Raw genomic sequence first — 24,047 nt, forward strand, 5'->3', positions numbered from 1 at the left:
ATCCTGATGGTGCTACATCTTCTTGTCAGTCTGGTCCCCTCTGGTGGTCTGAGTTAGTTGTAAGTGTCAGTCATCTCATATAAAGGCTTCCAGAAAGGCCTTCCTGAGCAAAAATATTTCCTCTGCTCCTCCCCTGGTGGATCTGTGGGATTGATGTGTATATTTAAAGAGTCTTGTGTTTTTTTATGAAAATGCCCCTGGAAGAGAAATTTTTAATATCCTTTATCAGTCATTAATAGCATGGGGGAGATTCTTTTCTTTTGAGAGTATTTTACACTGTGACAATTATCTGAAAAATGATAGGCTACATTTTGATAAGGGGAAGGAAAAGTTTAAAACATGAAGTACAAAATTAGAAGGGTCCCCTGCTATAGTGGGAAGGGCACTTAAAGGGGCTCATAAGAAGGTGATGTGGACAAATATTGCCTCATTTACAACCCAGCCCAACGTTGTCTCTGCTTTGTATTGTGCTAATTTTTTTCTCTTCGTACTAATATCTCTGGATTTTCCTTCCTGTAATGACCAGTCAACAATCATTTGTTAAATATCTATTATGTGTTAAAGTGCTAGAGATACAAAGAAAGATAAAACTATGGTCCCTGCCCTCAAGTAACTCACATTCTAAGTAGCTCATTGTATTAGGTCAGGAACTTTAGGTTTTGGGAGATCCTTAGCCACATTGTCCTGCCTGCTCTCAAAATATGTGCCAACTTCAGTAGGGTAAACTGAGAGAGCAGAAAAGAATATATTTGCTAACCTCTTCATTGATGTACTTTTTCTGTGTTGCATAACACAAATGTTTGTGTTTCATTGGAATCATCACCCACGGGGTGCTTTTCATATGAGATTGATTCCACCAGTGCTTTTAGCAAAAATACTCTTTTCACTGCTCATAATTGATAAAAAAATGTTGGTAAAAAACAAACTAAATACGTACTGTTTTGATGGTCCATTAGCCACATACCTGCTAACCACACAAAGGGAAATTGTCAGGTTGTCAGGATGATTTTTATTATTAGTTTGAATACTCTCTTTAAGACAGTCTGCATACTTCTTGCCTTTCTCTTAGAGAAAGTGCACTAATAAGCATCTTTAACTTCTTTAATTTTTGTGATATGGAGCTTTTGTAACTTACTGGTATTTGAAATACACAGAGAAAAGGCCATAACACTCTTGAAAAATTTCCACATTGTGCAGAGAATTATTGCCTTTAAAAATAGAAATTGACTTTTCCTGTTACCCCTTGAATAAGTGTTTTCAGCTAAAAATAATCGTTTTCTAGCTTATGTTGCCATATATTTGAACAGACATAGTTATAATTAAGTAGGAGTACTGTAGGTGTTAAACATAAACACAAAATGCTGCCTGAAAATTTGTTTTATGAGCTAAGTAATTTAAAATCAAGATATATTTTTCAAAATGAGAACACAGGAGCACAATACAGCTGTTACTGAGGATATTCTGTATGGGAAGTAAATTCTCTCTTAATAGATTTTCAAGTAGAGTTTTTAATTTTTTGCACGGTAGTAATATTTAAAACTAAAAATCAAGTTTCTGAGTTCATTAAAATTTGTCTGGTATTCCATGGATGTTTATTTTTTAGTAAAGTTCCGGTGGAGTCTTTTGTTAAGATGTATAACCTAAGCATAGGGAACTGTGCTAAGTAAAGGCATAGTGGCAAAAAAATCTCCCTCTCCCTCTTTTCCTCCTCCTCTTTATCATCCTATCATAACTAACATTTATATAACATTTACAATATACCAGGTACTGTGCTAAGCACTTTACAATTATTATCTAATTTTCACAAAAACCCTGGGAGATAGGTGTTATTTTCTCCATATTACAAATGAGGAAACTGAGACAAACAGAAGTTAAGTAACTTGCCCAGGGTCACACAGCTAGTAAGTGTCTGAGGCCAAATTTGAACTCCCATCTTCTGGACTGCAGACCCAAGGCTATATCCATTGCTGCACCACTTAGCTGCCCATAAAAACAAACAAACAAACAACAACAATAAAATCAAATATAAAAAAGAGCATTCACAACAGAATACAAAAAGAGGATTCTATGTAAAACCATAAATGTCCATTTCGTTCAGCTTGCTTTTTTAAAAATTGTATAATAAATTTAATGTTATTTGTCTCTGCTGTTCTCTGAAGTACTTTCTGTTTTCCTCTCTGCATTTTTAAAAATGTTGCAGTGGCCTCTTTTTTTTTTTTCATCAGTATTGCTAACCAAACCCCTGTTAAACGATGTTACAATGCCCCTCTTTTTTTTTCATCACTGTTGCTGATTCAGCTCCTCTTAATTCTAGTATTTTTTCTCTTTTAGTTGTTTCCTGCTTGTCCTGTGTATGGCTTGTTTGCACATTTTAGTTTGCTCATTATTTCTCTCATGAGATTGTGAGCTTCTTGAGGACAGGGACTGTCTTTTGCCTTTTTTTTGTATCTCCAGGGCTTAGCACAATGCTTGGCATATAGAAAATACTTATTAAATATTTATTGACTAAGCCACCCCAATTAAAAATGAAGGGGGGGGGACCTTGTGACAAATAAACATAGTTAAAATGAATCCACAGAGTGGTCATGTTCAAAAAAACATGTCTCTGTACTTTGTATCTGTCACTTCTGTAAACATATTTCATCATAGGTCCTACAGAGACATGACTGGTCATTCCATTGATTAACATTCTTAAGTCTTTCAAAGTTCTTTTTCTTTAAAATGTCATATTTCTACATCAGATTGTGTATGTGGTCAAGCCTCCTTTCTCAGTTTCAGATAAGACTGAAATTCATCTGATGCCCATTGTCATCACTTTGTTTACTCTTCCTTTGTATCCCAATTATGAGAAATTCATAATTTCCAGCTTCATGTATCCTTTTATTTAATTTAAAAATTTTTTCAATTAGCAAACATTTATTTTCTCTCCCTCCCATTTCTTCCCCATACTGGGGGGAAAAAAAACAAACCTAAAAAAAGTGAAAGCCCTGTAACAATTATGCAAAGTTAAGCAAAACAAGGTCTCGCAATGGCCATGGCAAAAATTTATGTCTTATTTTGCATACTGAGTTCATCAACTATTCCTGAGGTCACTACCATCCTAATGGCTCTCTCACATTCCCCATATCCAGTCAGTCGCCAAGTCTCGTTGATTCTACCTTTGTAGCGACTATCATAAAGGCTTGTAAATATCAACATCTCTCCTGATATGGCCACTACCCTGGTACAGGTCCTTATCACCTCATGCCTAGACAATTGCCTACAGCTCTCTGGTTGTTTTCCCTGCATCAATTCACTCCCTACTCCTGGCAATTCTCCACTCAGCTGTCAAAGTGATCTTCTTAAGGTGACAATGTCACTCCCCTACTCAGTAAATTTCTCCATGTTACCTTTAAGATCAAATACAAAATATAAATATATAACATCCCCTGTTTGGTTTTAAAGCTTGTCATACCCATTTGCCTTCCTTCCTTCCTTCCTTCCTACTTAAGCCTTATTCTCTTCCATCTTATCACCCATACTTATGCCTTATTCTCTTCCATCTGTGATAACAGTAACACTGTTCTTTGAACAGGAAACTCCTATCCTCCATACCCGAAATGCTCACACTCCTTATTTCCATCTCCTGGCTTCTTTCAGGTCCCACCTAAAAAGCCCACCTTTCCTGGGCTCCCTTAATGCTGAAGTCTTCCCTTTAAGATTATCTCCAATTTATACTGAATATATCTTGTTTGTACATAGTCGTTTGCATGTTGTCTCCCCCATTACACTGTGAATTCTTTGAGAGCAAAGACTTTTTTTGTTGTTGTTATTTGTCTCTCTATATCTCCAGCACTTACTACACTCCTTGGAACATAGTAGGTATTTAATAAATGCTTGTTAACATGACTTGGCACTTATCAGGAAATAAACAGGTCATATTTCTCACTACCTAGAATCATGTTTGTTCATTGCATTGATCGGAACAATTAAGTTTTTCCAAGATATTAATTTCTGCGAAGTTGTTATTATGCAAATTGTTCTCCTAATCTTGCTCACATCATTCTGTGCGCTTTCTTGTCTTTCTTGCAATCATTTTTTATATATTGTTTGGCATTTTCTTTGATTCATCTCCTCTTAAACCAGAGATTTGTATCAGGACCAGGCTGGGTCTCCTGCTGTGTTTTTGGTTAGATGGTTAGTCCTGATTCCTCTCTCTTACTTCCAAGTTCCCTATCCTATGGCTTCCTGAACACTCTGAAGCTTTTTTACAGGAGCCCTGTACCCAGAGCCAGGAAGGCTACGTGTGTCCTGGCCATTTGTGGTCATGCTGGGAGGCTCCTCTGCACTGGTACTGGCTTTGCTGGAGGACTCCCTTTTCTTTTGCCTTCAGGTTTCTGCCTGATCTCTTCTTTAGCTCTGGGGCAGAATAAGTCACTTGCTGAAGCTTCTTATTGGATTTCTTGATCATTATTCAGTTTACTTTTTTCTGAAGTAGGTATGTTATAGGTCGGTTGTCTGCCTCCCATTCAGGTAGCCATCTTGGCCAGAAGCGTGTATCTCAGGCTTTTTCCACATCTCTTAAGATAATCATGTGGTTTAAGGTGTTTTTGTTTGTAATGATTATGTTAATTGCTTTCCTAATGTTGAACTATCCTTTCACCTGTTCTGTGCATTCTACTTGGTCATAACATATGAGTTTGTGAATAAATTACCATAGTTTTTGCCAAGATTTTCTTTAAAATTCCTGTATCTATATTCATTAGTGATGTTGGGCTATAGTGGTTTTTTTTCTTTATAGTGTATTTTTTCTTTGTTCTTGATTTAGGTATTAGGATTGTATTCATCTTGTGAAGATAGTTTAGTAGAATGCTTTTTCAATTTTTGCAAATAATTAGTTTTAGTTACTCCTTAAATTAGTATTAATTGCTCTTTAAAAATTTGGTAGAATTCTCCTGTAAATTCATCAGGACCTGAAATTCCTCTCCGCCCCCATTTGGTAGTTCCTTTACAGCAGTAATTTTTAACTATTTTTGTGGATATGCCCCTTTGGTAGTCTGGTGGAGCCTTGTCAGAATAATATTTGTTGCCCGTATTCGTAATCAAGAGAAATACTACATTTCATGTTAATGAAAATAATGTATTTTTCCCATCCAAGGTCATGGACCCCCCCCAAATCTAACTTGAACCCTAAGTTAAAAACTCTTGCTTTATAGTTAATCTTATTTCTGGATTTGTGTTTGGATTATGTAAGATCTCTGGTTTTTTTTTTCTTTTGGTTTTGTTGTGATTTCCTTCTATTCAGTTTCTATTTTGTTGATTTAATTTTGTACCCTTTTTAATGAGGTTGGCTAAGGGTTTATCAATTTTGTTAGTCTTTTTAAAAAACCAGCTTTTTAGTTTTATAAATTCTATTGTCTTTTCCAATTTGTCTCTTCTTCCTCTAATTTTCAAGATTTCTTTTGTACATTATAATCTTTTATAGTAAGTATTTCATATTAGTTTCACATTTATTTATATATCATATTCCCAGTGCTAGATTGTAATAATCTACATGTAGATTAGTACCATGTTTTAATTATCTTTGTATCTCCTCCACTGCAAAACATGTTACTTTGCATAGAGTGATACTTAATATCAAATTGTTTAATAAATGAACAAATTATATTACCTAGAGAGTATTAAATAGAAAAAAAAAAGAGTTGGAGACCTAGCCATAAAAACTAGATGAGACACTTACTTCTTCCTGCTCTGCTCTCTTACAGTGAGTTACATCAATTATCACAGCACAGTTATCAACAAGTGGAATTTTATGAGCTTGCACAACAAAGTGAGCCCGTTGTTCGCTTACGGTTTTGGCAGTTAAAGAAGCCTGTGATTGTGTATTAATGTGCTCTAGGCAAACCCTGCGTATAGCCCAAACTGACAGGCTAAAAATAAACATAGCAGCATATTGGCTATCCAGTATTATACTAGTAATCAAAAATCTATAAAAATGTATCAGCAAAGCCTAGACAAAAAAGCCTGCTGTCCAATATCAGAGCAGACTTAAAGTCTTTGTAGCATGTGTGCCATACTGTCTACTCTGGGCATTTATACCAGGAACTTTGTATGGCAGAAAGTAAACCAGCCAATCAATACTTATTATAGAATTTAGAAAGGAAGTGAATGTGATCTCTATCTTCAAGAAATTTACAATCCAGCCATGGCTTGTGGAAACATTGCTAGGAATGGGGACAATATAAAATCTTGGAATCTTAGAGCTAGAAGGAACTTTCCAGTCCAAGTCCCTTGTTTTCAGATGAAGAAACGGAGCTGAGAGAAATGATTTACCTAAGATTCTCATAGCAACCTAGTGGTAGAGCTTGTCCTCAAATCCTGCTTTCATGCTGCCTATGGCCATTAAAATTGTGAAGAATTATAGAGATGACAAAAGAGGTTAGTATGGAGGGTCAAAGGTGGGAGTAGCAAAGTCTTAATGGCAGTTATATGCTTTACTGGCTCCATCTTACCAAGAGAAGATCAATGATATGGAAATAGGAAATCTGTGAAGAAATGGGAAAAGAGCCTCCCATTCTCTAAATTTTTGCTGCTATGATTTAAAACCAAGGTAATAACCGCTAGTCAAGGCAAGGCAGCCAACATTTATTGTTTATGTGCCAGGCACTGTAGTAAGCACTTAGGATACAAATATAAGCTGCTTTCCCTCAAGGAACTTCTAATCCAATGGGGGAAGATAACATACAAGGGAACTTAAAAGTAGTGAGGAGACCTGGGCCACTTCTCAAATGGAGGTCCCAGGAGGAGCTCATCAGTTATAGAGGGGGAACAGCATAGCACAAGAATGTTCCAGGTGAGATTGCAGATGAGACATAGAGTTGAAGTCTGTAAATTCGCAAGCCCACCTGGGAAGGAATGAAGGTTGGCAGACCTAACACAACCTCTCCCCTCCCCCAAATGGAGGCCCCAGGAGGAACTCACCAATGGGAGAAGTATATTGTTAAAATCACCTTCCTTACATAAGGAAGCTTTGTTGCCTTCTCCAGGATGGGTTATGAAGCTGAGTCACCTTGAAGTTTTTTTAGCAGAAACCTAATACCACTCTCGAAGTGGGCTGATTTCTTCAGCCATCATGGGTCCCAAAGGTGTATTTTATAGTTGTGCAAGACAATGATTGAGGGAATTTGAGATTTGGACTAAATAACCTTTCAAGTATTTTTCACTTGTGAGAGTCTCATTCACAATGTTGAGATTCTAGTGACTTTTTTTTTCACTAGAACCATCAGTATAGGGAGTTCCCAGAGAGTACCTCCATCTATGGGTGTAGATCAGGACCTTCTGTGTGACGTAGTCTGAGAGTTATCTGGGGTCCTGAGAGATTCCTTCCTGAGGCCCACACCAGAGAGTTTGTGTCAGGGGCAGGATTTGAAGCCAGTTCTTTCTACTCTCCAGGATATCATGTTGCCCCCTCTAGTGAAAATTGAAGGAAAACAAAGAGTCCTTTTTTGCTATCTTTTAGAACATGCTTTTTTTGGAATCAGACCTGCAAATTGTGTCTAGAATGAAAGGTCAAAACTTCTGTCTAACCAATTGATGGAGAAGAAAAATTCTATATTTTATTAAATTATAATTCTTCATGATGAAATAGTTAACAGTAAACTGGACTAACAATCTGTGTTATTAATAATAGCTGACAGTCATATGGTACTTTATGGGTTGGTAGCAGAGCACTTAATGTATGTTATCTCATTTTATACTTTCAACAATACCATGAGTAAGTATTACAAGTACTCTTAACCCCATTTTTCAGATGAAGTCCAGAAAGACTTAATGGCAGTTATATTACTTTTGCTAGTCTTATTTTAGAGAGCCTTATTTGAAGAAGAATAAACTTTTAGGCTTTAATTCACTATAAATATATTTCAAATCCTCCAAATAGTGGTATCATATGAATGTAATTCATTTACCACATGCTTAGGTATGTGGAAAGGTGTGTAGTACCGAATCCAAACCTATAATTAAGTCCTAAGACACAACAGTGTGCATTCTCCTGGACTATGCATACACTTGGTAGGTTATTAGGAAAAGACAACTGCCCTAGCAATTCAGGAAGTGGGCCTATCTCAGCCTTACATAAACCCTAAAGTCTCTCACTGCAATTCCGAAGATCTCATTTTTATTGCTGTGTTTATTTGGGACCTCAGCTACAGGCTTATGAATTTAAGTCACTTTGAAATTTCATAGCACAAACCAAAGCAATTCTTGAAGTGGGCCAGCTTTCAAGACAAAACAAAATGGTATTCAGCTCAAAACCAAACAAAATTAAAACTCCGCACACTGCGCTTCGGAGGCAGCCAAACTAGTTTTGGCAGATTACCAAGGAAAAAAGTTACAAAGAAGAGCCCTGAAACAAAGTGGTATGTTATAACATCAGAGATTTATAATCCAGGATGTAGCTAACAGATCAGTTGATTCTTTATTGATACATTTAGCAAGAACTCTAAGTCATGTGCAAGTTTGAAAAATAACACCAACATCCCAACTAAATAGCCGTGTGACAAATTTGCCACAGATTTCAGATAATATTTGATACAATGTAATTTCAATACAGCAAAAGAACTAACATAGCAACTTCAAGTCTGTTATGATGAAACTTTATCTGTAGCATTTTCTAAGCTATTGGGTTCAAGGTTGTTGTTTATCCTTTGTTTCAAAGAAGACCAACGTTATCACAGGGTGATGATGTCTTGACTTGTGTGAGAATTGTATTTAAGTGAGATAGAACTGCACAAAGTCATCTTTGAGTTCAGGGTTAACAGTCGTTCGGATTGTACCAGTGTTCCAAGGCTCTTCTTCTGCCCCTACCTCACTTATAAAATGGTGATGATGGTACTTTCCTTACCAGCTGAGCCAGCTGGTGGCTCAGTGGATAGAGCACTAAGCCTAGAATTAGGAAGACCTGAATTCAAACGTGGCCTGAAACTTTGTAGTTGTGTGATCCTGGGCAAATCATTTAACTTCTGTTTGTCTTAGTTTCTTCAAGTATATGGAGATAATAATAGCACTTACCTCACAGGGTCATTATGAGATTCAAATGAGATAACATTTGTAAAGTACTTAGCACAATGCCTGGCACATAGTAGACACTGCTTATCCCTCCTCCCTCTCCTTGACCTGCTTCACAAGGTTATGAGGAAGAGTTGATTAACCTTAAAGCTCCAGATGCATATGAGTTACTGCTCTTGTCACCCTTATGTTATTATTGCCAATTACAGCTACCATATAACTCTTACACATCCACCACCTCTAAGCACCACATTGGAACATCTCCTCCTTGTTCTTATCTCATGACACACTTAGTTACAACCCATTTCTCTAAATCAAGGCAAATGACCAAACTCAGACCCTTGGTACAAGACTGTCCAAGGCAGTAAAGTATTTTGGTGGGCTGTAAGTTCTGAGTTTTGCCTCTCCACTTTGAAAAAGTTATTCTCCATTTGTTAAATAGAGATGATCTATTGATGTAACTCACAGTATTCTTTGTGAAGATTATCTGTGATTTTATATCATTTTACTATCCACAAATGAAAAGGGAAGGGAGCTCCTTGGGCAGAAAAAAAGAAGAGATTGGTTCTCTTCTTTCAGAAAATCTAGATAAAGTGTCAGGTACAGAGGTCATGTAGAAGAGAGGTTTTTTTTACATGTGGAAATTTCATGAATGTATCTTGGGAATGCTTTTATTTTTACAATTTCATTTTTCGTGTTCCATCGTTATAGGGAATAGGCTTACGTAGTTATACTTGGAGAGGGTTTCTGCTATTAATAAATCAGAATGTGGGTGTTTCCAGCTTTTGTGTTTAGAAAAAGAATAATTTTTAGTGGGAGAATTCTCGAATAGAGTATTTTATTTTTATATGAAATACATATTCTTAATAAGTAAATCCTTTTTTTCAGCAAAGATGAATATATTTAATGCTCAAAGTTTGAATTTCTTTTTTAAAATAAATTTATTGAAACCTATTTTGAAATATACTACAAGCACTGAAATACAGAAACAAAAACAAAAGAAAGGAATAAATAATGAACAATATAACCAAAAAGAAAATTATTGTATGTGATCCTACATGTTTTATGGCACAGTAATATTCTATTACATACCATAATTATTTCCAACCATTCCATAAGCATTGAAAACTTGATTTCGGCTTTTTTTATTTCAATTAATGTTGCTGATTTTTTTAATCATCTTATTGATTGATAGATTCGTTGCTTATTGATAGATCCATCAGGTCATTGATAGAGTACTAGTAGGGAGACTTTTAAGTCAAAGGTTATGCTTATTTTTGGGATCCTTTTTCAGCCCTATATTTATTTCCAAAAAGTTTAAAGCTATTTTTTAGTTCCACCAGTGATATAATGCTTGCCTGTTTTTAAAAAACATAACCACATCATCTTTGAATTATCTCTGTTAATTTGATGGGTGTCAGGTAGAATCTCAGAGTTATTTTTATTTTGTTCCACCTCTTTTATGCTTCTAGGATCAATACAGGTATCATTCTAGTTCTGCAGAATATTGACCATTCTTGCTTTCTTATTGTGTTTAACTGTTATATGATTCTTGACCATCCAAGACTTCATGTTTGTGTATCATTGTGTAGATACCAGTAGAGCATGTGGACTGCCCATCCATAATCTTTCCTGTCATTCTGGAATTGTCTTTTAGATGATATTATCATCCTCTTTCAAGGAATATTGTTAATTTTTTACTCTGAGGATTATTGCTAAGAATTATGTTCTCATTATCTAGGAATTATTTTGTGTCCTATTCTAGGAATCACATTTTAGTAAACATAAATTAAGAGATTATCTAGAAGAAGTTAACTAGAAATATGAAGGGCCTTGAACTCATACTAGTTCATTGAAGGAATTGGGAATGTTTAATCTAGAGAAGAGCTTTGGGGAATCATGATAACTGTCTTCAAGTTTTTAAAAGGCTATTCTGCACTCTTTATTTTTAAGGAGACTATGTACCAAGACTAAGATTAGACTTTTTTGGCCGGGCTTTAGAGGACAGCACTAGGAACAGTGTTTGAAAACTGAAGAGGCCCAAATTTGGGCTTAGTTTCTGGAAAAAACCTCCTAGCATAGCTATATTACTGGAAGAATAACAGTGTTTTACAAACTCTAAATTTCTTGTTATTTAAGTCATTGCTGGTAACTGATCTTTCCAAGCTGGCCATCAGGAGATAAACCAATTCTATGAATGCCTACCCATCTTTCCCCAAATTGCTGATGCTGTCTTGACCTGGCTTTACTTCCTAATCAAGAAATAGTAATACTTCTCCTATATAGTTTATATGTATATAGACTTTATAGTTTACAAGGCACTTTCTTCACAACTACCCTTTGAGATAGGTGGCATGAGTATCATTATTTCCATGTAACAGATGAGGAAACTAAGGATCAGAAAAGTAAAGTGTTTGGCATAGTCACATGGCTAATAGGTGGCAGAGCCAGGACTACCAACCCAAACATATGTCATATGATTCAAGTCCAGTGATTTTCCCATGGCACCATGTTACCTCCCCAATAGTTTTCTATACATGGTGAAACCTAATTAGGTTTCAGTTCCTTTAGCCTATAATTAGGAAGCTGAGGATAATGAGAACATAATTCTTAGCAATAATCCTCAGAGTAAAAAATTAACAATATTCCTTGAAAGAGGATGATAATATCATCTAAAAGACAATTCCAGAATGACAGGAAAGATTATGGATGGGCAGTCCACATGCTCTACTGGTATCTACACAATGATACACAAACATGAAGTCTTGGATGGTCAAGAATCACATAACAGTTGAACACGATAAGAAAGCAAGAATGGTCAATATTCTGCAGAACTAGAATGATACCTGTATTGATCCTAGAAGCATAAAAGAGGTGGAACAAAATAAATTAGAGGAGAATAAAGCAGCCTTTGCTCTCTTACTACTGACAAAGAAGAGTTAGTTCTGTACCATATCTCAGGACATTAGAATTTGTCCCTTCTGAAAAAATTTCAATCCCAGATCACCACTTTTTATGTTTGTAGTAACTCTGCTGTTTCACTTACTTTCTCTTAAGTTGTGCTGTTTTTATAATTTAATTGTGGCAAAAGCAGAGGAAGTGTTAGAAGAATTGATCCACATGAGAAATGACTCATTATTAAATATTGAAAGTATGTTAAGCTAAATATTTTATCATTTTTATAAACCCATGTTAAAATAAGGAATGTAGATACTTCATCTAGTGTATATAAATAAACACTCATGAAATAAAATTTTTCAGAGTCATGTTGAACTCACTTAGTCAAAAAAATTTAACAATGAATATTTAGGAATAAAGAACTATCTGTAAAACACCAAATTCTGTATTTACGTGATATAAAAAAATCCCTTAGAACATAAAATGTTAAACACATTAATTATAGTGATTGACTTTTCCCTCCAGGCTACAATTTAGAATGGCAGCATTTGTTTGAGGTTTTTATTTAAAGGCTTCCATTTTCTTATTAGTACTTCATAATCTCAAACATAGTGCTGTTTTTCTTCTTTCCATTGCAGGCCTGGCAACTGAGATTCAGTCACCTTGTAGGTTATGGTGCCAAGTACTACTCCTACCTCATGTCTAGGGCAGTAGCCTCCATGGTTTGGAAAGAATGTTTTATGCAGGACCCATTTAGCAGGTAAGAAAAAATGCATCACTATACATGTTTAACCTATATCAAACTTCTTGCCTTCTCAGTGAGGAGGAGTGAGGAGGGAGGGAGGGAGGGAGAGAATTTGGATCTCAAAAGTTTTAAAAACGAATGTTGAAAGTTATTTTTACATGTAACTGGGGGAAAATAAAAAATAAAATACTAAAATAAATTTTAAAAAAAAGAAAAAATGCATCGTGTCAATATCCTAAATTATAGAAGACCCCAGTTGTCTGGATGTCTCACTTTGGACAACCTTAGTCATAAAGAATTAAGTTCCAAACTTGGGAGTGAGTCTTCTTACTGACAAGTAACTATTGCAAGTCCCATGCAGTTTATGGCATTTAAGAGACAGAATGACTCATGGGACCTTCTCACTCAGATCATTGTTGCATAAAATCTGGTAGCTGATGAGAAGCATTAGTGCACACTGGCAGCAGAGCAAAGCTACATTTAACAGCACGTGGAAGAGGCCAAAGAACAACAACAAAAAAAGGCAGAACAATGCTCTATAAAAGCATATAAAATGGCTCTCTGGGCTATTCAGTACATGTAACAGCAACAGCTTTCATACTCTCCAGTACTGTATAGTATGGTAGTTCATCATAATAATAACTCAGAGGCATCTATTGAAGGTTAAATTACATCCAGTATACTTTGTTTAGAATTCCCGTCACAGTAAATTCTCAAGTCAGGAGTTTTGCTCTTCAAAATATAAACTTCATTTCTATGGAAAATTAACTTACCTCATTCTCTGGTAATTATAGATAAATGAGGAATTCCTACTTAATTTAGGAAATTACATTTCAGTGACTAGTGCTAACCAAAAGGAGGCTCAGCACAACTCCTTTCAACTTTTCTTCATGAAGTTCTACACTGCCCTCCCTCTGTATCTTTTCTGCAATTCGGTGCTAGTTTGAAGATAGTTAACCCTCAGAGCATTGAACTTGGGGTGAAGAGGCCTGGTCATGAATCCCATCTCTGACCTTTAGTAACTGGTTGAACTTGAGCAAGTCACTTAATAGTCTTACTTTCCTTAACTGTAAAATGGGGACAGTAATATCAGCTAGCATTTATATAGCACTTTAACATTTGCAGAGCACTTTACAAATATCGTGTCAACCCGCACAAGAACTGGGGAGGTAGGTGCTATTATTATCCTTCATTTTGTACTGTGCTGAGTACTTTACAAATATTTGATCATCATAACATCAATCATTTGATCCTCATAACAACCCTGTGAGGTAAGTGCTGCTGATATCCTCATATTATAGTTGAGGAAACTGAGGCAGACAGAGGTTAAATGACTTGCCTAGGGTCACATAGCTACTAAGTGTCTGATAATGGATTTGAATTCAGGTCTTCCTGACTCCAAGCCCAAATACTCTTATCTGCTGGACCACGTAGCTACTTATCTTAAGGATAATATCTTTACCTATTGCCGTACTACATGATGCTGCTCTTCACATAACTGCATAGTTTTATTTGTCACTTTAGCACATTGCTATTTTAGGTTCTTAGGGAGAGAGCTGTGGTACCATTAAGCTTAGCCTTGGGATTTACCAGGTAGCTAAGGAGATGGGTACCAGTTACAGAGGTAGACAGGAACCTGGAGTTGGGAAATGGAGTCCAGTTCTGGTTTTCAGAAAATGATGAAAAAATACCAGGACATTAGGAAAAAGCTTTTCCTTTGATGGTGAGAGTTGACCACCAGGTGATGAATTTTTTTTTTGTAACCAAAGCTTGTAATGTGCCCAGTTAGAGGTGATCTTCTTTTGTCACACTGATGAAGTCATAGATCCCTAGAAATACTGAAACATACAATGGGTTGCCAAAAGAGAAAGGGAAAACAGTAACAAAAGATGGGAAGATTTGTTTAAAAAACCTCATTGCCCAAGACTGGTGGTCCCACTTTTAAGTTCCCCTCTAAACAGTCTTAAGGTTGCACCTGAAGAGAAATTGCCCACAACTGCAGCATACTACAGTTATGACCTAGTACAATAACCATTGCTTGCGTTCTTAAAATTCCTGGTTTCTTTGAAAGCTCAATTCAAATACTAACTCCTCCATAAGGCCTTTGCAGATTCAGCTACTAATCCATCCCCTCTACTCCAACCAATTGCTTTGTATTTATTTTGTGTATGTTTTGCATAAATCTACATGTATACATGTTGTCTACCCCTTTAGAATGTAAGCTTCTGTAGGGAGGGAATAATTTGATTTTTGTCCTGTATCCTTACAGCCTAGCATAGTATCTGGCACAGAATAGCTGTTCAATAAGTGCTTTTGGTTGATTGATTTAAAATGTTTACCTGCCTGTTAAGTATTCCTTCCCAGAGGAATTTTCTGATCATCTACAATAACCTATTTACATGACTTCCTTAAGTGGGGGGAAGGAGGAGGAGAAGGTAGAGGAGGAAATTTAGATGGTGCTTTGCAATTTTCAAAACATTTTTTGTTTTGATTATCTCTCTTAATTCTCACTACTTATCAGGTAGGCAAAGGAGGCCAAGGGTATGATCCCGTTATCCTCATTTACAGATTAGAAAACTAAGGCTCAGAGAAGTGTCTGGGATAATAATGGCAGACCTGGGAATCAAATGGAAGTCTTCTGATTCGTAACCTAGGAATTTTTGTTCCCTTATACCACATTTTTCTCAGAGAATTCACTACAACTTCAGATTGTGTTTTCTTCCCCTTGCTATGACCCTTTATTCACGTTAATTGACCAAAACTTTTTTAATGCATTACATGAACCTGATTTAACATAATGTTAAAATGTGTTCATGGTTTGGCACCAGCATGTTTATTTTCTATATACTCCTTTGCAGACTGCAACCAGATGTTTTGCTTGTCTCATTTTGTTATTTTCAAAGCATTTAAAGCCGTAATTTGACTTATAAAAGATAAGCTTTTGGAGATGCAACTCAAAACAGCTGGGAGATAACCTTTTTCTGTAAAATAGGTAGAAAAAAATTATCTAATCTAAAGAAAGAGATTACTAAAACATTGTTGACTCGTCTTCCATTGCATATGTGCTGTTCCTTTGCTGATGATTCCTCTGTTTCTCTCTGATATGATGCTTACATACATGGTTTTTAGCAGTGTCAAAGTAACTGCCTTTGTAACATACCTTTGTGTGTGTGTGTGTGTGTGTATACATATATATATATATATGTATATATATATATATGTGTGTGTGTATATATATATATATGTATATATATATACACACACATGAGAATGTGAATGTGTGCTCTCATCAAAAACACAACATGCTGGCACATTTCAGGTTTGGGGTTCCAAGAGTCTTTATTGCCTCTGTTGTTCCCAAGGGCCACAAGCTAGGTAAGTGGAAAACTGCATCCAGCAAAGAGCCAGAAGATGGACTTGCGAGTGATTGACCAGGGAAGGCAAATGGGAGGTCAAACCCAACAGTCCTAGGTGCATCAAGCAGTATTTCCTGAACTGTACTTCTGCTGCTGCAACTAACTCCAAATGCATACCTTGCCATTACCTGCTGAAATCTGCTACTTCTTTCTCTTCTTGCCTCCTTCATGCCTGAGCCTATTCTCCCTTCCTTCACGTCTTCTCACAGGCCTGGAATGTTCTTCTCCTTTACCTCAGCCTCTTAGAATCCCCTGTTCTCTTTAAGGCAGGGCTTCTTAACCACTTTTGTTTTTGGCCTCTGTGGTACCTTGGTTAAGCCTATGGATTCCTCTCAGAATTATGTTCTTAAATGTATACAATGCAAAGGACTGCAAAGAAGACTAATCATAGTGAAATACTTATTATCAAGCTATTTAAAAAACAGAACAAGTTCACCAACCCTAGGGTAAGAACCTTGCTTAAGTGCTACCTTTTTTCAAGAGTCTTTTCCTTTTTCCCTTGATTGTTAGTGTTTGCCCCCCTCCCAAAATTACTTTGCATTTATCCCGTACATATTTGGTATACGTTTACCTTTGTATATATCGTTTTCTACAGTAAAATGTAAGCCCCTTGAGAGTAAGAACTGTTTCATTTTTGTATTTATGTTGCCAGGGTCTAGAACAATTCCTGGCATACAGTAAGCTCTTAAGAGATGATTGTTGAATTGACAAAAAGTTGCCAGAATATGTATCCTGTAACAATCCTGCCACATTCTGTCCTTGCTGTGTAACTTGGGTAGAACTTTATGACCAGGGGCCTTGCTTTACAAACTGCCTAGCCTATAAGGCTAGATAAATGGTAAAATATTACAATGAAAGCATTGGTTTTAAAACAAAGTTGTTTACTTGTTACTGTCAGCTGGGTTAGAAAAAATGCCAATTTGACAAACACTTTTGAACAAATAGTTAGGATTATGAGGTGTAGAGAAAGAAGGAGAGAGAGACCATTCTGGTCCAATCCCCTCATTTTGTACTTGAGGAAACAGACCCAGAGAAGGTTCATTGACTTACCAAAGTGAATCAAGCAGTCCAGTTTTGTTTTTTCAACTCTATCATTCATAGTGTTCCCTCCCCCCTGCAAAACATGGTGATTATTGGCTCCCCTATGGATCACATTTTCATTAACTGGAAGAATTTCTATCTGTAAGAATTTCATGAATTCAGATTTATTCTTTTTTAAAGGCTATATTGTATTACATGGAAGTTTATATGACATTGTATTCTTCCTTTTGATGGTGCGTCCTCCATTACAGTCGTAGTGTGGAGGGGAACTGTTCTCAAAGGCAAGCAGAGCAAAAGTTCCTGCAGATACCACCAAGCTAGAAAGGGTTTTGAGTACCTACCTAGCAATTGTATTTCTGTTGGCCAAGACCATTGTGGTCAGGCTCAGGGGAGCTCATTACAAGAAGGTTACCTACCAGCTGGTGAATTTTTTGGCCATAATAGGTCACAAAAGAACCTAAGACATGGAATGGTTATGATCTACATTGATAGAGTAATTAAAAGTCTGTCATCGATTGAATGTTATTCATAAAAGATATTGCATAGTGGACAAAATAATTTTTAATGTGTAGTTCATCTGGATTTATTTAGATATAATTGAAAATCTGAATTGGATTTTTAGAAACAGGAAAAGAATGAAGTCAGGAATTGTCTTAAGGTGTTTCAAAGTATATATTACTAATATATCATTGTCAATTCAGTTGGGAAACTTGGGACAGCTGTGACTGGAAGCTGAACAGGTTGCAAATGCAGGTGGCTGTAACCTTATCTGTCTGTTCCTCCAGGGCTATGGGGGAGCGCTATCGCAGGGAGATGCTGGCACACGGTGGTGGCAAAGAGCCCATGCTCATGGTTCAAGGTAAAATAAAATTAAGATTGTTTTATTTTCTTGATCTTTCCTTTTTAAAATAGTTTATATGTTTTGGCAAGCCATCAGCACTTGTGATATATAGGACTAAAAACTTTTAACTTATTCTTAGGTCAAATCTTTCACTTAATCAGGGTTTCAGAGCTATTTGACATCAATAGAGCTCATACACATTTGGAATTGTGGAAGAGCTTTAACGTACAAAAAGGGAGAACAATATCATTAGTCAGGAGTTGTGTTCTATTACTTGTATTAGGTTTTATCTAAAGGCAGAAAGCATGATAATATAATGCTTTTTTAAAATTAGAAAAAGTTTATATGGAGTACCTCATTGAGAGTGATTTTATAAATATGTTTGTAACCATCCTTGTACCACCATCATGAATATGTTTTCTTCACCCATTTTTTTTCTAAAAGTACTGATTTTGTTGAGCGCTTTATTCTTTATATACAGACGTCAGACTATATAAAAACCTACTTAAACTTTTTTCTCCCTTAGATTGAAAGAGGCATGTTAAACTTATAATGTGGATAACTGTTAGTAGTATTCATTTAGATGTTAGAAAAACTCAAGTTTTTTCTCAATTTTACTAGCATTTTAGTGGGAAACTGTATTGGATTTTTTGCAAAATTATGCGTGTTTTAAAGATATGCATGCTTAAGACTCAAATATTCAAGTGGATCTGTAATCTAATCAACTTTGGTGCAGCCCATCTATGCCTGCCCCTGTGTAACACTTTTCTGTATCCTCTCAGAAATTTGCTTCTGGGGGCCCATGCAATATGTTGGACCTTCCTGGCTTCCTACTGATGTTACAAGGATATGAGTAGAGCACTTGCCATCCCTTGGGCTATTCATTGCCATCTTTTTCCCTCACAATACAGGACCAGCATATTTTCTCTTCCCATCATACATTTCCCTTATGACACCTTTTATTCCTGTTCTTCAAAGTTCCCCATGGATAATATGGTACAGCGTGCTCATACTCACCATATCCCTTTGCCCTCTCTGTGATATCCATTTTTCGTTCTTTGGAAACAGTTGTGTCCCATGTCTTGCTATCATACAGCAAAATATACAATTCTAAAAATGGTGATTAGGAAGCCAGTGGTTCACACGTACTTGTTAAACAAAAAGCTCCTTGTTTGCAATATATTTTTATAGCAGAAGCTCTAATATTGTATGTTTGTCAAAAATCTCTCAACACTAAATTATACCATTTCCCCATTGGAAATTTAGAACATAATTAAAACTTCTTATGGCATACTATAATGCCTGCTTTGACTTTAAATTTACTATTTTTACAATAATACATTGAGAACTAGAGCTTCAGTCATAAAAGTCTTATAAAACCCATTAAAATATGTTGCCTAAAATTAGCCATTATTGCCCTAATGTATAGTTATTGCTCTGAATGTCTTATTTGTCAATTATAGAATATAGAAATAGCATAGTATAGAATATAGAAATAGCAATAAAGTCAAAGGTACATTCTAACTTCATCTATGTCTTTTCTAATTTGAATACCATTCTAAAAACCTCTTTATACCTATACTGTCTTTTCTTCCATTACCGTTCAGTTTTAGACTGTGAAATGGAGTTTTGTTAAAATGTAGTGGTTCTTGCAACAGTTTTTCCCTTCTGTCTCCCTGTCTCCTCTCTCTCGGTGATCCCTTCCCCAAGGCACTAATTATAACGTATATTTAAAGTTCTGTGCCTTTGAATCCCTCTAAGTTTTTTTTTTGTTTGTTTGTTTAAGTTCACTGGCTCTTATTCTTCACCTGTTGAAATCATTTCAACGCAGCTCTGAAAGTCAGTAGGTAAATTCTCAGTTTGTTCTGTTGAACTTGTGGCATTTCTTGAGCAGCATCAGAAGTAGGTTTAACTTATTCTACAAGCCATATAAGAAACAGAGTAACAGACTGAGTTATGATACCTCTGCTGTAATCTTAACTCTGATGCTCATTTATGTTTCTGTTTGGGTAAATAACATAAGCTCTCTGTGAATTCAGTATTTCCTCTTATAAAACATTTTAAAATTTTAGTATGAATGGAATAATTTTAAAAATAACTATCATTATCATTTCAAGCAAAATATAACTTTTTGCATTTTTCTACCTTTTGCTTTTTTTGTTTTTTCGAGGCAATTAGGGTTAAGTGACTTGCCCAGGGTCACACAGATAGTAAGTGTCAAGTGTCTGGTCTGAGACCGGATTTGAACTCAGGTCCTCCTGACTCCAGGGCAGGTGCTCTATCCACTGCACCACCTCACTGCCCCCCCCCCTTTTTTTCCCACCTTTTGGAGAAGCTTTTTCTGCTACTTGTAATAAGTAAAAATTTTTATTTGGCAACTATTATTACTCTACACCAGACCAGATTGCATTATATGCATATTACATGTATTTTGTACAATTTGTAGTATTTTTGATGATGGTTAGATACCTTGTAACAATTAGATTTGGTTATGCTTTAGCACATGTATTTGTGGTTTTTCCAGAATATTTCAGACATTTTTAGCATGTTATAGTGGAATTCTTTCTCTATTGCTGTGTGATATTAGACATGTCACTTTAAACTCTCCCTGTAACATGAATTTAGTATTGATAATTAGAATTTTCATGAGGAATGAATTAATGACATAAACTACTACATTTACATTTCTGAGGTCCTTGATAGTTTACCAAGCACTTTGCTCACCACAGCTTTATTAAATGAGTAGTAAACGATTATTTTTATCTCCATTTTTATAAGAGGTAAACAGATCAAAGTTGTTTAACTAATAAATGGCAGAGTTCAGACTTGAACACTGGACTTCTGATTCCAAGTACTTGTTCTTTCTTGTATATCATGCAATCTTGATGCTTATCAGATATGTACCAAATAGCAGTAGCATCAGTTTTTTCCCTTATTACTACCTCCCTTTTCCCATCCCCAGAAATAGATCTACCTGCCCCTTTCATTGTGACTGCCTGCTCCATAGTGAACAGATTTGCTTATCATCTTAAACCTTTTCCTTTCCCACCCTCTCCATTTTCTGGTTCTCACTGAGATGTGATTTCTTTCTGATTGATCACATGGCCAACCTTCTAGTATTAGTTGCATTTTCACTTATAGCCAGCAACTTACTGGTCATGGTGGGAGAGTCAGAATACTCTGCTCCCCCACAGACCCTTCCAGACTGCCTTGCTACAGCTAACCCTAAGTAACCTCACCTTTCTTGAAGTTCATTCAAACCTAATCACGATACTGGTTGCTGTTATCTGCTGATTCCTGGGAAACTGTCCTTTCTTCCTCAGTGATTTCAGTGTTGGGCTCACAGTCTTTCTCTTGGCCCCGATTGCTGCCCTCCTACTAGGGGACTAAAACGTACATATCGATACTTCCTCAAATATCTTAACAACTCAGGGGTAGGGAACCTGTGGCCTCAAGGTCACAATTAGATCAAAGTCCAATAGATTGAACTGCACTTGAGGACCTAGAGGGCCAATTGTGATGTCGAGGCCGCAGGTTCCCCACCCCTGAACCAGTTCCTCAATCGACTCAATTCCCATGGCCTGTTCTACCTCAACTACATTTAGAGATGATCATAGGCTTGATCTTTGCCTCCTAATGTTACACTTCCATGGTTGTGAATTCCAGAATTCCTTGAATCATAATTTTTTTTTGTCATTCTATCTTTTCCTTTATTCCCACCTAACTCTTCTTTATCCTCAAAGTGACCTCCAATCCCTTCTCTTACACAGCTAGATGGTACATTAGATAGAGCACTAGGCCTAGAGTCAAGAAGATGAGTTGAGATCCAGGCTTAGAGATTACTAGCTGTGTGCCCCTTTACAAGTTACTTAACCTTTTTTTGTTGTTCAGTCATTTTCACTTGTGTCCACCTCTTTGGGACCGCATTTGGGGTTTTCTTGGCAAAGATACTGGAGTGATTTGCTCTTTCCTTCTCTAACTCGTTTTTACAGATGAGGAACTTGAGGCAGACAGGGTTGAATAACTTGCCCAGGGTTACATAATTAGTAAGTGTCTGAGGCCAGATCTGAACTCAGGAAGATGAGTCTTCCTGACTTCAGGGCTGGCACTCTATTCACTGTGCCACCTAGTTGTCCCCACTTAACCTTTATCTGCCTCAGTTTCCTCAACTGGAAAATAGAGAAATTAATAGCACCTACCTCACAGGGTTATTGTGGGAATCAAATGACATAATACTTGTCAAGTGCTTAAGATGGTGCCTGTCACACAGTAGTACTTAAATATTTATTTATACCCTTCCCTCTTTCCCAAGGCCCTCAGCCCTGCACTGGCTACAATCTCCTCACTTACCTATCTCAACCCTTTGGTGAATCTGTTTAAGTCTACACTATCCTCTATACCAGTGGTGTCAAACTCAGATTGAAACAGATCCCTGCAGCCCACTGGAGTTTAGTGGGCTGCATGAGTCTGACACCTTTGCTCTTTACTCATGTCTCTTGCCCCTTTATCCTATCACTGATCATGCATTGCCAAGTCCCAACCTTGGATTACTCCTACCATCAGCCACTTTTACTCCTATTCATGAGCTGCTGAAGAAAAATAGAGGATATTGTGAAACGTGCTGACTGGGCCTGCTATAAATTCATGTTACATCATCTCAATGAGGCCTCATGGATGCAAGGCAGTCCTTTTGCACTGCCCTAATCAGTTCAGCATCCCACTTAATACATTGGCTGTTCCAAACCTTTATATCCCTCCTGAAACTTTCAATTATGCCTCTCCTCACACCTCCTCAGTTGAGGACATTGCCTTCTACCTAACTAAAAAAATTGAGGCCGTTCACTGAGAGCTCCCTCTTCTCCCTTCCTCTTCCTTTCATGTAACTCAGATGTTTTCCCCTACTATTTTCTCCTACACTCATTTCTTCTGAAGAGGTAGGCCTTTTTCTTGCCAAGACAAGCCCCTCTCTCTCTCTCTACATATATATATATCCTTGATCCCATTCCATCTTGTCTTTTCCAGCAGATTGCCCACTTTGTCATCTCCATTCTCTAACTAATCTTCAGACTCTCCCTATCTACTGGCACCTTCCCTGTTGCCTAAAAACAAGCCCATGTCTCTTCTGTCCTTACAAAGCTCTCATTTTATCTGACCTTCCCTATTGACAACTGTTCTGTTTCTTCCTTTTCCTTCCTAAAATCCTTGACAAAGCCCCCTTCTGTAAATGTTTCCATTTCCTCTACTCTCACGCTCTTAAACCCCCTGCAGTATGACTTCTGAATTCATCATTCAACTGAAATTTCTCAGATAGGTGGCACAGTGGATAAAGCATTGGGTCTAAAGTCAGGAAGACCTGAGTTCAAATCCAGCCTCAGACACTTACTAGCTGTGTGACTCTGAACTGCAAGTCACTTAACCTCTGTTGCTTCAGTTTCCTCAACTGTAAAATGAGGATAATAATAGTTATATACTAGTTAATACTTCATATATAATAGTTAATACTTCATAGGATAGTTGTGAGGACTAAATGAGATAATATTTGTAATGTGCTTAGTGCAGTGCCTGACATGAAGGCACTATATAAATGCTTATTCCCTTCTCCTCTCTCTTTAGAAATTGTTAGTGATCTCTTAATAGCCAATTCCAGTTGCCTTTTCTTAGCCCTCATCCTTCTTAACCTCTCTAGTCTCCTTCTGGATACTCCATATTCCTGTGTTTTCATGACACTGTTCTTTCCTGGTTTTGCTCTTATCTCTCTGCTTACTTCTTTTCAATTTGTTACTCAGTTTTCATTCAGTTCATACTGAATAACTATTGGTGTCCTCCAAGAACCTGTCTTTGGCCCTCTTTTCCCTCTGTACTGTCTTACTTGGTGATCTCATTGGTTCCTCTGGGTTTAATTGTCATCTCTATACAGATGCTTCTTAGATCTGTTTATCTAGCCCTAATATTTCTCCTGACCTTCAGTCTCTCATTTACTGTTAAGGGGACCACCATCCTCCCAATCACTCAGGCTTATCATACTTGATTCCATACTCTTATTCACAGGATATATACAGCA

The 24,047-nt window shown here is 36.7% G+C and overlaps 1 protein-coding gene across 1 annotated transcript in view; it reads left to right on the forward strand.

Annotated features, from left to right (window-relative positions):
* The window catches only part of MIPEP (mitochondrial intermediate peptidase), a 171,424-nt gene that overhangs the window by 115,529 nt on the left and 31,848 nt on the right, over window positions 1-24,047 (forward strand). Inside the window, exons 17-18 of the mRNA XM_027835130.1 lie at window positions 12,582-12,703; window positions 17,931-18,004. Coding sequence (XP_027690931.1) covers window positions 12,582-12,703; window positions 17,931-18,004 — 196 coding nt within the window. The remainder of the gene's footprint in view (window positions 1-12,581; window positions 12,704-17,930; window positions 18,005-24,047) is intronic.

Source organism: Vombatus ursinus, unplaced genomic scaffold (genome assembly GCF_900497805.2).
Source record: "Vombatus ursinus unplaced genomic scaffold, bare-nosed wombat genome assembly UNPS02014813.1, whole genome shotgun sequence".
NCBI classification, from domain to species: Eukaryota; Metazoa; Chordata; class Mammalia; order Diprotodontia; family Vombatidae; genus Vombatus; species Vombatus ursinus.